This window comes from Salmo trutta, chromosome 28 (assembly GCF_901001165.1).
Source record: "Salmo trutta chromosome 28, fSalTru1.1, whole genome shotgun sequence".
Lineage (NCBI taxonomy): Eukaryota > Metazoa > Chordata > Actinopteri > Salmoniformes > Salmonidae > Salmo > Salmo trutta.
In genome coordinates, this window is record NC_042984.1 from 9,414,260 (window position 1) to 9,429,604 (window position 15,345).

Here is a 15,345-nt window from a genome sequence, read left to right on the forward strand (position 1 = left end):
CCAACCCATCTTCAAACTAGTCCAGGAACCCCCATCCCTCAGACTACAATATATGCCTCAGGACCCCCCATCCCTCAGACTACAGTATACTCCAGGACCCCCCCCCCTGACTACAGCACACTCCTCAGGACCCCCCCCCCTCCTCTGACTACAGCACACTCCTCAGGACCCCCCTCTGACTACAGTATACTCCAGGACCCCCCCCCCCCTCAGACTACAGTATACTCCAGGACCCCCCCCCCCCTCTGACTACAGTATACTCCAGGACCCCCCCCCCCTCAGACTACAGTATACTCCAGGACCCCGCCCCCCCCCCCCTCAGACTACAGTATATGCCTCAGGACCCACGCCATCCTCAGACTACAGCTTACTCCCATCGCTCACTCTCTCCTCAGTTACACAGCAATGCCTGTTTCCCATCAGCGTTCTGAAGTGGAAAACTGAATGTCACAGGTCACAACCTGGGCCAAAACCCAGCTTAAGGTCACAGGGGTCAGGGGTGTGGTGGAAGGGGTGGTTAGGATATACAGGATATTACAAAATCAATAGTCAAATATTGTATTTTCATCTATTTGAAGTGAACAAGAGAACCTAAAATGTGACAGAGAAACTTATAGCCCAGTTCAACAGAAGAAACTGAAAAATGGGTGAATAATGCTTTAAGCTGTGAAGTGAGGGGTTAGATTCAGAAAATCAAAACTGCATAATTTAGCAGTGGTAGACCGTAAAATACATTCCTTACATCCAATTTGGTAAATCTCTCCCACTCTGTGGCCTCCCATATGGAGTTGATTAAATGCATCTCGACATTCCCATGGTTTAAAGAACCACATGAGTGTGGTTCCACAGCCATGCATGTTACATAGAGAAACAAACATCCAGAAACATTTAATGAGATGCGCTTCTTCACTTGTGATAGTGGGGTTACATACAGTACATACAATGTTAAAACAACCTCTGCATTAAATTCCAGTCAACACATGGCCCATGGATAAGAGTGAGTGAAGATCATGCTTCCAATACGTTTAGGACACAGTTCACACAATTTTTTCATGACATGGTTGCCAGGCGATGACTTTCAGGCAGGTCCGGATGAGGCGGAAGGAAGGAAGTGGTTCCTTTCTGGAGAGGAAGCAGGAAGCCATTGGCAGTGTATTGGGACAGTGGCTGAAAAGATCCAGTGAATGACTGCTACAGATGATGATCAGAGAAACACAAACATCGCATCCCTCATAGTAAAAAAAAAAATAGTTCATGTATGTCAGCAAAAGCCCCCTAAAACAGGGGACTTTCCTGTCTTTTCTTTTATTTAAAACTCCGGTCTGTCCCTCTGAGATAGGCGTTTCAGCATTAGTATAACCAGGTTTAGAGCTCAGAGAGCCTACATAGTCCAGAATCTAGACTGGCGGGTGGTGAAGACGCACGTAGCTATACATTTCTCAACTCCACCTTTTACAGTTTTTTTATATAATGACTTAAATTCAACCTTATTAAAAACCCATCCAGCATTTCTCTAGCCTGGTTGCTGTCTCTGTTAAGATATATTACATACAACTCCTTGCCAAAGATTTGGCAAATTGTCAGGAGTGGCAAGAAGTAGAATGTTAGCTAAAAAGACTGGTACCCAGACTAGTATTTCTCTATGTTTAGGTCCAGTCTTGAAGGTGCAGCCAGCCGGCAGTGGGGTGGGTTTCTCTTTAAGCAGGTTAGCAGGAAGAGAGCTGTAGAGCTGCTCCAGACAGGTTGCTGGGCAGACCTCATTCTTTGCATCTTCCATCTTCTTCACTTCTTTCATTCACCCTCCCTATGCATTGCCACCCATATTGTCATACGGGTCTGCGTCCATTATATCAAGGCTGCATACTGTATCTATTTGCTGCGATCGACCTCTGAAGAGAATTGGGGAAAAAGTAGATCCGTTTTTCAATTGAAACGTTTGAAAATCCCTAAAACCTGAATATAGCAGTTACATTCAGTTTGTCAGCAATCAATGCTTAACTTCTTCATCTGCCTGAGGCACTTCATCATCAGCTAAGCTAGAGGAGCAGGAAAAAACAAAAAGGACAGATGTCAATAAAACTACCTTCAGTTAGGTGGATTGCTAGAATAACAAACAAATAGGGTTAGGCATCCCTGTTTTAGGTGTTAGGGGCTTGTGGATTGTAGGATGAGGTGTACCATAGAATTAATCTACGGGATGACCTCTAACCTGGTGAGCTGTGGGGTGTGCCATTGCTGGGGGAGACGGTGGCCGGGCCTCGCCCTCACTGGAGCCCCCAACAAGCGTGGTCCTCTTGGCCCAGGCGTTCTCCTTGGGAGGTGGAGCGAGCACCACCTTTAGGGGCGGGCTGTCTTGTCTGGGAGGGGAGGGCTCGGTCACAGGGGAGGAGGGCTCCTCTTCACGCCCACTGTCCGCCGAGCGCTCGCTCTCCCTGCGCTTGGAGGCTGGGAATCGGAGAGGAAGAATAAAATAAAAACAATATATGACTGTTGTCCTATGTCAACAAATGTCCAACAGGAAATGAGTTTCCTTTTTTACCAACCCTGGGAAAGGAGCCTGCTTAAACCACAATATTACCCTCTGAAGGTGTCTACCTGACCACAGCACTGATATCGTCGCTGACTCAATTATCCATCATAACCAGTAAATTGCTCACCTCTGCCAGATTGGCCACGGCTGCCTGGTTGGGAAGACTCACTGCCAGTCCGAGAGCGTCCTGCAGGTTGGTCCTCACTGCGCCAGCTGGGGTGCCTGAGGGATGGTCAGGATCAATGAGTCAAAGATAACACAGTATATATGAAGTCAATTCTACAGACATACTCCATTTTCTCAAGTTAGCCTATGCTCTTCTTCCCTTTCGTAACATACCTCTCTCTGGGCTTGCGGTCTGGGATTCTGTCTTCTAGCTGTCGCTGCAGTTTTTCCTGTTCCCTCTTCAGCCTCTCCTCCACCTCTCTCTCCTTGGCAGCCGTGTCCACTGGCCTGGCCCCACCGAAGATGGAGGCAGCCCTGTCCGAGGGGGCAGACGTGGCGCTGCTCTGCTCCACCTCTTTAGGTAGGCTACGGGGTTTCAGGATCAACTTGGGCCTCTCCACAGCACCTGGGAATGACCATAGAGGAGAAAAAAAAGGAGAGAGGTTTTAATGTATACCCTGGTACTGTGTGACTGGGCCAGTGCACATCAAGAATGACAATTTTATTTTAAACTTTCTCACCTCGGTCACAACGGCTTTCCTCCCGTCTCTCGTATCGGTCACCACCACGGTCACCATAGCAATCCCCACTACCCCGGTAGTCATCCCGTCGGTAGCTATCCTGTCGGTAGCCATCTTGCCGGTAGCTATCCTGTCCTCCCTCATTACGTCTGTAACCAGTGCCAAATGCCCTGCGACCACCACCACCACGACAGTCAAACCTACCTGAGGGAAGTGGCAAAAATACAATATTAGTCATACTACAAGACTTCACAAACAACATAACAAAAACACAACACCAACTATACAAAACAGTCTAATGTGATCAACATATATTTTCCCAAAGTTTGTCAAATATTTTCAGTTTTTGTTTAACTTTATAATATACCAAATCTAAAGGGATGTTACTAGATAGTCAACCCTCCAGTTTGGTATTGATGGTGAGCATGAGGCTTTCCAATTGACAGGTATACATTGTTTTGCAGCAATTAGACCTAGATTTCAAAACTTTCTCTGATATTGATCACCATTTACATTTCCCAACAGACATAAATCGTGGAGATGGGGTGGATGTAAATTCCTAGACACAATGAAATGATAGCACATACATTATCCCCAAAAGATGTTAGTCACAAGACCAGCACATGCAATAGGGTTCCGTTGTGCTTTTTGCATCTCCAACAGAGATGTGACATTTCTGTGTGCATTCTGTCAGGAATGTAGCAAGTGTAAAACAGTCAATTTGACTCTTGAGGTCTTTCCATTCCAAATAAAGTTGGAGTAGGCCATTTATTTTATTAAAAAAGTTTGATGGAATTGAAATGGGCAGGGCATGGAATAAATACACCAACCTTAGTAATACAGTTGAAGTCGGACGTTTACATACACTTAGGTTGGAGTCATGAAAACTCGTATTTCAACCACTCCACAAATTTCTTGTCAAACACAAACTATAGTTTTGGCAAGTCGGTTAGGACATCTACTTTGTGCATGACAAGTAATTTATCCAACAATTGTTTACAGACAGATTATTTCACTGTATCACAATTCCAGTGGGTCAGAAGTTTACATACACTAAATTGACTGTGCCTTTAAACAGCTTGGAAAATTCCCGAAAATTATGTCATGGCTTTAGAAGCTTCTGATAGGCTAATTGACATCATTTGAGTCAATTGGAGGTGTACCTGTGGATGTATTTCTAGGCCTACCTTCAAACTCAGTGCCTCTTTGCTTGACATCACAGGAAAATCTAAAGAAACCAGTCAAGACCTCAGAAAACAAATTGTAGACCTCCACAAGTCTGGTTCATCATTGGGAGCAATTTCCAAACGCCTGAAGGTACCACGTTCATCTGTACAAACAATAGTACGCAAGTATAAACACCATGGGACCATGCAGCCGTCATACCGCTCAGAAAGGAGAGGCTTTCTGTCTCCTAAAGATGAACGTTCTTTGGTGTGAAAAGTGCAAATCAATACCAGAACAACCGCAAAGGACCTTGTGAAGATGCTAGAGGAAACAGGTACAAAAGTATCTATATCCACAGTAAAACGAGTCCTTTATCGTTACAACCTGAAAGGCCGCTCAGCAAGGAAGAAGCCACTGCTCCAAAACCGCCATAAAAAAGCCAGACTACGGTTTGCAACTGCACATGTGGACAAAGATCGTACTTTTTGGAGAAATGTCCTCTGGTCTGATGAAACAAAAATAGAACTGCTTAGCCATAATGACCATCGGTATGTTTGGAGAACAAAGGGGGAGGCTTGCAAGCCGAAGAACACCATCCCAACCGTGAAGCATGGGGGTGGCAGCATCATGTTGTGGGGGTGCTTTGCTGCAGGAGGGACTGGTGCACTTCACAAAATAGATGGCATCACGAGGCAGGAAAATTATGTGGATATATTGAAGCAACATCTCAAGACATCAGTCAGGAAGTTAAAGCTTGATCGCAAATGGGTCTTCCAAATGGACAAAGACCCCAAGCATACTTCCAAAGTTGGGGCAAAATGGCTTAAGGACAACAAAGTCAAGGTATTGGAGTGGTAGAAAGGCCTGACCTCAATCCTATAGAAAATTTGTGGGCAGAACTGAAAAAGCGTGTGCGAGCAAGGAGGCATACAAACCTGACTCAGTTACACCAGCTCTGTCAGGAGGAATGGGCCAAAATTCACCCAACTTATTGTGGGACGCTTGTGGAAGGCTACCCGAAATGTTTGACCCAAGTTAAACAATTTAAAGGCAATGCTACCAAATACTAAATTGGGTGTATGTAAACTTGTAAAATTACACGAGTTGTAATTATTGACGCTATGGATTCTGTGATTAAAGAAAATAAATACCTAGACAAAGAACATCCCTGTCTGGTCCCTCTTGATAACTTAAATGATTCAGAGATCTTCCAATTTCTTCGTATAGATGCTTTGGGGGATTTGTAAAATAGCTCAATCCAGGAAATAAATACTGGACCAAAAGCTAAAATAGTTTTCCAAGTTCTTGGTATGCTGGATTATACAGGGCACTAACCATTTAATTGCATATGTACCTAAATATTTTGTTGTGCAACCTGGAATTTTAATTTAGGAGCTCCAGTGCGCCTGGAAGAATTAAAAATTCTAGCTTTATTACCACGAACATGTATCATTTTTCTCCTACATTTCTTTGTGTGCGGCTACATTTTTCAACTTAGGCGCACAAAAAATGTCAGTGTAGAGCACTGTTATATTGAAAAAATTGCGGAGATTGTCTGAAAACATCCTGTTTGGTATAAACCCTGTTTGATCTGAGGGAATCAACTTTTGTATAATGTTTCTATGCGAAAAGCCAATAACTTAGCAATGGATTTGAAATCCACAATCAAAAGTGTTACTGGGCGGAAATATCCGCATGACAATGGATTCTTATCTTTCTTTTTTAGTAGGTTGATTGTAGCCAAACATAGTGATTGGGGAACTTCAATAAGACTTCTCACTAACATGCTGAATATGTATAGGTTTAGTAGCCTAGGACCAGGTATTCCAACTGACCTCCTCTGTCATCTCTGCGATCCCTGTCATCATATCGTTCCCTGTACCTGTCCTGGCCCCCTCCGTACCGGTTATCTCCTCTGGGCCTGTCTGACTCGTACCGGTCATCTCCTCTGGGCCTGTCTGACTCGTAGCGGTCCCGTGACCCTGGAGCAAACAGCAGACAGAGGGGTTAGGGGGTCTCTCTTCCCCCCATAAAAATCCCGTTTCAGACCCATACTGTGCCAGTGGTGTTAAGTACTTCAGTAAAAATACTAGTTAAGTATTTTTTGGGGGGGTATCTGTACTTCACTATTTATATTTTGGCAACTTTTACTCCAATACATTCCTAAATAAAATAATGTACTTTTTACTCCATACATTTTCCCTGACACCCAAAAGTACTCGTTACATGTTGAATGCTTAACAGGACAGGAAAATGGTCCAATTCACGCACTTATCAAGAGAACATCCCTCATCATCCCTACTGTCTCTGATCTGGTGGACTCAAACACACAAATGCTTTTTTTGTAAATTATGTCTGGAGTGTGCTGCTGGCTATCCGTAAATAAAAAAGAAAAGAAGATGATTTCGTCTGGTTTGCTTAATATAAGGAATTTTGAATTATTTATACATTTACTGCTGATACTTTTAAATTTCTACTCAACTAGTATTTTACTGGGTGACTTTCACTTGAGTCATTTTCTATTAAAGGTATCTTTACTTTTACTCAAGTATGACAATTAGGTACTTTTTCCACCACTGTACTGTACGCACGGTCTCCAAAGGTGTCGTCCCTTCGAGACGGCGCGTCGTCACTCTCTCCTCCACTGGGCCGCGGAGCCCTCCAGTCAGAGTCTGTCTTGTCTGGGCCAAAGTCTCCCCCCCGGTCCCTGTCCCGACCCCCCATGGAGTGATTATCCCTCCCTGAGAGAGACACAGACGAGTCAGAAAGAACATGGAGAAACTCTTCAGATCAAGTTAATCTGAACTGTGTGAGTGTGTCAAGAATGACAAAGTTAAGCTGCCAAAATGTGTAAGGTGGTACTGTAGCTACACATTAAAAATCTGAAGGAAACACGGCACACGGCTGTTCATGCTCCCAGGTGATTTTATTGTTATAACGTTTCAACCCTTAGGTATTCATCAGGCATGTACATCCCAGATGGCGGTGGAAGGTCCTTAATATCTGGGGCGGCAGGTAGCCTAGTGGTTTGAGCTGACAAGGTAAAAATCTGTTGTTCTGCCCCTGAACAAGGCAGTTAACCCACTGTTCCTAGGCCGTCATTGTAAATAAGAATTTGTTCTTAACTGACTTGCCTAGTTAAATACAATGTAAAAAAATATATAGGGGCAATGCTCAGTGATATCATTTGCAATATCAACATTCAAAATATATAACCACACAAGGAATATTTACAGTAAAAGATATATGGTGCATTTGAAAAGTATTCACTTTTTCCAGATATTTTTAGGTTCTAGCCTTATACTAAAATAGATCAAATTGCCCCTCAATCTTCACACAATACCCCATAATGACAAAGCAAAATCAGGTTTTAGAAAATGTATCTAATTTGTAAAAAAATATGAAATATCACATTTATATAAGTATTAAGACCCTTTACTCGGTACTTTTGGCAGCGATTACCTCATATGATCTTCCTGTACTTTGCTCTGTTCATCTTTCACTCGATCCCGAATAGTCTCAGTCCCTGACGCTGAAAAACATCCTCACAGCATGATGCTGCCACCACCATGCTTCACCGTAGGGATGGTGCCAGGTTTCCTCCAGACGTGATGCTTGGCATTCAGGCTAAAGAGTTCAATCTTGGTTTCATCAGACCAGAGAATCTTGTTTCTCATGGTCTGAGAATCCATTAGGTGCCTTTTGACAAACTCCAAGTGTCATGTGCCTTTTACTGAGGAGTGGCTTCCGTCTGGCCACTCTACCACAAAAGGCCTGATTGGTGGAGTGCTGCAGAGATGGTTGTCCTTCTGGAAGGTTCTCCCATCTCCACAGAGGAACTCTGAAGCACTGTCAGAGTGACCATTGAGTTCTTGGTCACCTCCCTGACCAAGATCGTTCTCCCTCGATTGGCCGGACTGCCAGCCCTAGGAAGAGTATTGGTGGTTCCACATTTCTTCCATTTAAGAATGATGGAGGCGACTGTGTTCTTGGGGACCTTCAATGCTGCATAAAATATTTTGGTACCCTTCCCCAGATCTGTGCCTGACGTTCCTGTCTCGGAGCTCTACGGACAATTCCTTCGACCTCATGGCTTGGTTTTTGCTCTGACATGCACTGTCAACTGTGGGACCTTATATAGACAGGTGTGTACCTTTCCAAATAATGTCAAATCAACTGAATTTACCACAGGTGGACTCCAATCAAGTTGTAGAAACATCTCAAGGATGATCTCAAGGACCTTGTGAAGATGCTGGAGGAAAGTCACAAAAGTATCTATATCCACAGTAAAACGAGTCCTATATCGACATAACCTGAAAGGCTGCTCAGCAAAGAAGAAGCCACTGCTCCAAAACCTCCATAAGAAAGTCAGACTACGGTTTGCAACTGCACATGGGGATAAAGATTGTACTTTTTGGAGAAATGTCCTCTGGTCTGATGAAACAAAAATAGAACTGTTTGGCCATAATGACCATCGTTATGTTTAGAGGAAAAAGGGGGATGCTTGCAAGCCGAAGAACACCATCCCAACCGTGAAGCACTGGGGTGGCAGCATCATGTTGTGGAGGTGTTTTACTGCAGGAGGGACTGGTGCACTTCACAAAATAGATGGCATCATGAGAAGGAAAATGATGTGGATATATTGAAGCAACATCTCAAGACATCAGTCAGGAAGTTAAAGCTTGGTCGCAAATGGGTCTTCCAAATGGACAATGACCCCAAGCATACTTCCAAAGTTGTGGCAAAATGGCTTAAGGACATCAAAGTCAAGGTATTGGAGTGGCGATCACAAAGCCCTGACCTCAATCCTATAGAACATTTGTGGGCAGAACTGAAAAAGCGTGTGCAAGCAAGGAGTCCTACAGACCTGACTCAGTTACACCAGCTCTGTCAGAAGGAATGGGCCAAAATTCACCCAACTTATTGTGGGAAGCTTGTGGAAGGCTACCCAAAACGTTTGACCCAAGTTAAATAATTTAAAGGCAATGCTACCAAATACTAATTGAGTGTATGTAAACTTCTGACACACTGGGAATGTGATGAAAGAAATTAAAGCTGAAATAAATCACTCTACTATTATTCTGACATTTCACATTCTTAAAATAAAGTGGTGATCCTAACTGACTTAAGACAGGGGAATTTTTACTTGGATTAAATGTTAGGAATTGCGAAAAACTGAGTTTAAATGTATTTGGCTAAGGTGTATGTAAACTTCCGACTTCAACTGTAGGTCCTTCCACCCCCACCTAGGATATGCATGCCTGATGAAGACCTAAGGGTCGAAACGTTGCAACAATATCGCCTGGGAACAGCATCGTGTGGCATTTTCCTTTTTCATGAGTTCACCTATATCTCCAGCACCTGCAAAAAAGTACCTAGATGTGCATATGTGTGTTCTTCAGCTTTTGTAATGTAGCTACACAAACATACGATTCACACCTTTGTCATTAGACTGATCTGCAATGTCCACACGGATCCTTCTGTTTCCCAAGTTCTGCATGGAGGAAGAGAAGGAAGAGCAAACAACATTAAAAAAGTAATGGATGACATGTGCCATCTAGTGGCTAAACCTATTAACTGATGTTTCACCAGCTAGTGGCTAAACCTACTGACTGATGTTTTCATTGACTATTTTCCTTGTAGCTCACTTTGTAAAATGGACTAACCTCTTCGTTTAGACTCAAGGCACTCAGGAGGGATTCCACATCATCAAACTCAGCATAGCCAAAACCCTTCAGCCTGTCTGGATTACTGGGTTCTCTAGGAAGACGCACTGCACTGATCTACACACACACACACACACACACACACACACACACACACACACACACACACACAGAGACACACAGACAGACAGAGAGACGGGGTCAAACAAAGATATAGTATGTCTGGGTTTGGATGAACAAATACTAGCAGCAAGTTGGCAAATACTTTATAACAGGGGTATTTAAATCTTACCCTACGAGGTCCGGACTACTGCTGCTTTTCTGTTCTGCCTGATAATTAATTGCACCCACCTGGTGTCCCAGGTCTAAATCAGTCCCTGATTAGAGGGATAGAATGGGGGGAAAAAAGCAGTGGAACTGCCTTCAAGGTCCAGATTTCAGTTTGAGGGCTTTATAATATAATAATGTATGCCATTGAGCAGAAGCTTTAATCCAAATAGACTTACAGTCATGCGTGCATACATTTTACGTACGGGTGGTGCTGGGAATCGAACCCACTATCCTGGGGTTGTGAGTGCAATGCTCTACCAACTGAGCTACAGAGGACCCACAGAGGAATTAACTGTGAAACACAACAGATTTAGGCTTAAATGTAATGTTTTGGGTAGTGCCAAACATATGCTAAACTTGAAATGCACTTACCCCCACACTCCTGAAGAAGTCCTTGATGGAGTCTTCAGTCACGTCGTAGGGCAAGTTGCCCAGGAAGGCAGTGTAAGGGGGACCGGGAGGAATACGAGAGCGGTCAACGTTTGGCTCCCGGGCTGAACGGGGTGCTGTGGGCAGGATGGAGCGGTCGATGGCTGGTGCCCGGTACATATCCTCCTCTGTATGCCAGGAGGTGGATACTGGAGGGAGGAGAAGGGAGAGAAATTAGAGGGATTGGAGGTTAAAGTGACAATCTACGATTGGAACATGATTTTTTTAAACTTTCAAATGAATAATATACAGTGCCTTCAGAAAGTATTCACACCCCTTGACTTTGTGTTGTGTTACAGCCTGAATTTAAAATGTATTACACTCAGATTTTGTGTCTCTAGCCTACACACAATACACCTTAATGGAAAGCGCTCAGGGATTCCACCATGAGGCCAACGGTGACTTTAAAACAGTTAGAGTTTAATGGCTGTGATATGAGAAAACTGAGGATGGGTCAACAACATTGTAGATACTCCACAATACTAACCTAGAGTAAAAAGAACAAAGCCTGTACAGAATACAAATATTCCAAAACATGCATGTTTGCAATAAGGCACTAAAGTAAAACTGCAAAAAATGTGGCAAAGAAATTAACTTTATGTTCTGAATACAAAGTGTTATGTTTGGGGCAAATGCAACACAACACATAACTGAGTACCACTTTTCAAAAGTTCAAGTATGGTGGTGGCTGCATCATGTTATGGGTATGCTTGTCATCGACAAAGACTAGCGAGTTTTTAGGGGGGATAAAAATAAATGGAATAGAGCTAAGCAAAGGCAAAATCCTAGAGGAAAACCTGGTTCAGTCTGCTTTCCACCAGACACTGGGAGACAAATTCACCTTTCAGCGGCACAATAACCTAAAACACAAGGCCAAATATACACTGGAGTTGCTTACCAAGTCAACATTGAATGTTCCTGAGTGGCTTAGTTACAGTTTTCACTTTTACTCCATTGTTTATAAACAATGTAATTGTAAACAAACACTGTATAGCCTCAAAACATGGTTGAAAGTATCATTTTGATCTCATGGATGATGAGTCATTGCATGCATAGCTCTGTCTATGAATTTGAGAGTGGTTATATTTCTCAAGCCCCAACCCTCAGATAGTTACCAAAATCAGTCCCGGGGGGTCGCAATTTTTGTCGTTGTTTGAACTGCAGATTTCCCTTTTAAGATCATGCTGCCTTGGTATGTACGGATACTTACAACACGTTGACTATGAATACCAAAACACAGGTGTACTGACCAGAGATGAATGTCACAGAACAGGATTGGGCCTACATGAGTTACAGTAGCCAAATCTTAAAAACATGTATCCTGGTTGAGAACACTCAACGTATAGGAGAAAGGAGAAAAATAACTATGGTGATGCATCCTTTTTCTGAAGAATCTCACCCTCTGTGTCTAGGTCATCGGTCTCGTCGGCCCAGCTGCTAGTGGGCTTGGTGGGGGGGTAACTTGGGGGTGCATTACCCCCCTTGTCCTCTGCCAGGAAGTTAGTCAGGGATAGGGTCTTAACCTTCTTATTCCCCTTCTTCTTAGCTGCTGTGAGGATAGGATGACATTTTATCATGGTCAAACAGCTCTTTGGCAAGTCTCTGACAAGACTCACTGTGACAGGAAAAGGGTAGTGCTGCTGCACTGCACCACACCACACCACACCACACCACACCACACCACACACCCCTCCCCTCCCCTCCCGGTTCAACTGCCTCACGCCAAAGACTAACCACAGAGTTTTTAAAACCAGAGGACCAATATCACGAGACTTCCGGGAACGCTTGTGAAACAGACCAAACAGTGGTTTGAGAAGTGAAAATTAACCTCTAAGGAAGAATTTTCTTCGAAATCTAAAGGCACACCCTAGATTCGAGCCAATGTCTTAAATAGTTGAACATGTTATTACTCCTACCTCGTGAAAGTCACGAACTGGCACTTTTTCATTTTTTGTCAAAAACAACTTTATGTTGAATGAGTGCCTTTGAGTTGTAAATGCGCAGTTCGGCGCTAGACCCGATAACGTGTTTCCACGCATTAGTTTAGCTAGCCGACATCGCCATAACGTTTTCCTTTTTAAACATTACAAGTGTGATCGGGGATTATATTGGAGAAGGAAATGTAACATATCTTCATACTGTCTTTGGCCTTATTGTGCTGGCTTGGATAATTTATTTTTAACACTGTCCTTTACAATATGATTCCAGCAATAATGGTGGATAATGGTGGATTCCAGCAATAACCTGGCCATCCCAGTACTGTACAACTCAGCGTGGCTTGCTTTTGGGCCAAAGGGGTTGAATCAGGCAAAAGTGTTTGGGTATGTTGCACTTAGCAGGGAGTCGTCAGTGACGGAAAATAATAAGCCTGCAAAGAGACTAACAGAGGCCAGATTTTTAAGGGTCATTCCAAGCCCACCATATGGGTCGTAAAACCGTGTGGAATGTGGATGTTCTCTTTACAGACTTGCAGAAGAGCATGAAATGAGGCCACCACCATTCCCTCCTCCATCAGATGTTGACTCACCCCAAAAACAAACTACACCCCCCACCCTGGTCTACTGCGCATGCCCCAGAAACTGTCAACGTAGGCTAGCCAGCTGTCTACTCTTTGTTTACATAGATGTCAGGTCAAGTGTCTATATAACTGTAGGTACGTAGCTCTAAAACCCGGAAGATATAACTCACTGTGTTAACATAGTTTGTTTTGGACTGCGACAGTTGCATACTATCTATGATGGCGCATGATCATTCCTGTGCACAATGACCAGCTGGTTTTCGGAGAAAAATAACGTTACCCTGTAAAGTGCGATGTTTACACGGTTCCATGCCCTCTCCCTCCCTGCAGCGTCCGCCATACAGCCCCTCCTGACTCAAAGCATGTAATGTCGACACACCCGGAAAAAGTATGCATTTCAAACGGTGAATCCATCCCTTCCTAAAAAAAATGGTCGATGCCAAAGAATACATATCTCCACGCAGGCTACACCTGGCCCATGCAGAATTTAGCTAACATAATCCTCACCTGACGTCGCCATGTTGGAGAACGACTGCCTGGATCCTGGATGGAGACGCGGGCACATAAGTATCCGCGTGCATGCTTCGCATCGTGTTTTCGTGCATTGCAGTGGTGTAGATCACTCTGTCACCACTGGAGAGCGGGCTAGGCCTAGTTGACGGAATGAGAGGTTTTCAAAAGTTATTAATGAGGGTTAACAAAATGCTTGCGTTTCTATCTCCAACAGTGCAGTAATATCGAACAAGTAACAATACACACATTCCACGTAAAGGAATGGAATTAAGAATATATAAATATTTAGAAGAGCAATGTAAGAGCATAGACTAAAATACAGTAGAATAGGATCAGCACAGTGAATGTATGCTTATGTTCACTGTGCTAATCCCATTGCATGATGACCTCAATATGATGCCATTTACTGTGTTTGGTAGATAAAGGTGTAAATGTGTTTGGGGGGGTGTATTGTGTGTTTGTGTGTTGGTTCTTCAATCGCCCAAAGTCCCCACAAGTATAGTAAAACAAGAAAGATTCTCCCTCGTAGGGACTTTTCCCACGTCCCAATGAGGATAAAGGCAATTTTATGCTTGTGTGATGCAATATCTGTGGTAGAAAAGGTGTTTGTGGAGAATATCCATCCAAATCAAATGTTATTTGTTACATACACTTGTTTAGCAGATGTTATTGCGGGTGTAACAAAATGCTTGTGTTTCTATCTCCAACAGTGCAGTAATATCTAACAAGTAATATCTAACAATGCACACAATCTAAAGTAAAGGAATGGAATTAAGAATATATAAATATTTGGACGAGCAATGTAAGAGCATAGACTAAGATACAGTAGAATAGGACAGAATACAGTTAAATAAAATAAATAAATATACATATGAGATGAGTAATGCAAAATATGTAAACATTATTAAGCAAAAGGTAAGTGGAAATATTACTTGGTTCAAGCATATATTATAATAACTATGCACATGTGTTGGCTACAGAATGACTGTCTGCTCAAAACTTCCCCTTTTTGCATTGTCTGTTTTGCCCTAAACGTTGGAGCTACTGTGGCAACAGCTTCCCCATGCCTTATTCCTTTTGAAGAACAAAGCCAGTATTTTGGATGGGTGTGTGTGTGTGTGTGTGTGTGTGTGTGTGTGTGGGGGGGGGGTGTGTGTGTGTGTGTGTGTGTGTGTGGGGGGGTGTGGGGGGGTGTGTGTGTGTGTGTGTGTGTGTGTGTGTGTGGGGGTGTGTGTGTGTGTGTGTGTGTGTGTGTGTGTGTGTGTGTGTGTGGGGGGGGTGTGTGTGTGTGTGTGTGTGTGTGTGTGTGGGGGGGGGGGGGGGGGGTGTGTGTGTGTGTGTGTGTGTGTGTGTGTGTGTGTGTGTGTGTGTGTGTGTGTGTGTGTGTGTGTGGCTGCATGCGGATGTAGTGTAGTCAGAGGTTAGGGACAAGGGGCGGTCTTCAGTCCCTCACTCATTTCCTTGGTCACCGAAACCAAGATCTGAAATACTTAGTTACTCCAAAAC

The 15,345-nt window shown here is 43.6% G+C and overlaps 1 protein-coding gene across 6 annotated transcripts; it reads right to left on the reverse strand.

Moving 5' to 3' along the window:
* Positions 1–544: 544 nt before the first annotated feature.
* Positions 545–13,944, reverse strand: LOC115165415 (eukaryotic translation initiation factor 4B). Of its 6 annotated transcripts, none has more exons than XM_029718501.1 (12): positions 13,834–13,944; positions 12,208–12,354; positions 10,752–10,957; positions 10,050–10,166; positions 9,823–9,877; positions 6,975–7,124; positions 6,219–6,365; positions 3,217–3,420; positions 2,870–3,101; positions 2,658–2,752; positions 2,210–2,445; positions 545–2,036 (listed from the first exon to the last, which is right to left on the reverse strand). In XM_029718501.1, the coding sequence occupies exons 1-12, from the start codon at positions 13,889–13,891 to the stop codon at positions 2,028–2,030; spliced, it is 1,656 nt and encodes a 551-aa protein (XP_029574361.1). In that variant the 5' UTR covers positions 13,892–13,944; the 3' UTR covers positions 545–2,027. The 6 variants fall into 6 exon arrangements, with proteins under 6 accessions (XP_029574361.1, XP_029574360.1, XP_029574359.1 ...); XM_029718500.1 differs by having other exon boundaries at positions 12,208–12,357; positions 13,834–13,941; XM_029718499.1 differs by lacking the exon at positions 13,834–13,944 and adding an exon at positions 13,607–13,797.
* Positions 13,945–15,345: the final 1,401 nt, after the last annotated feature.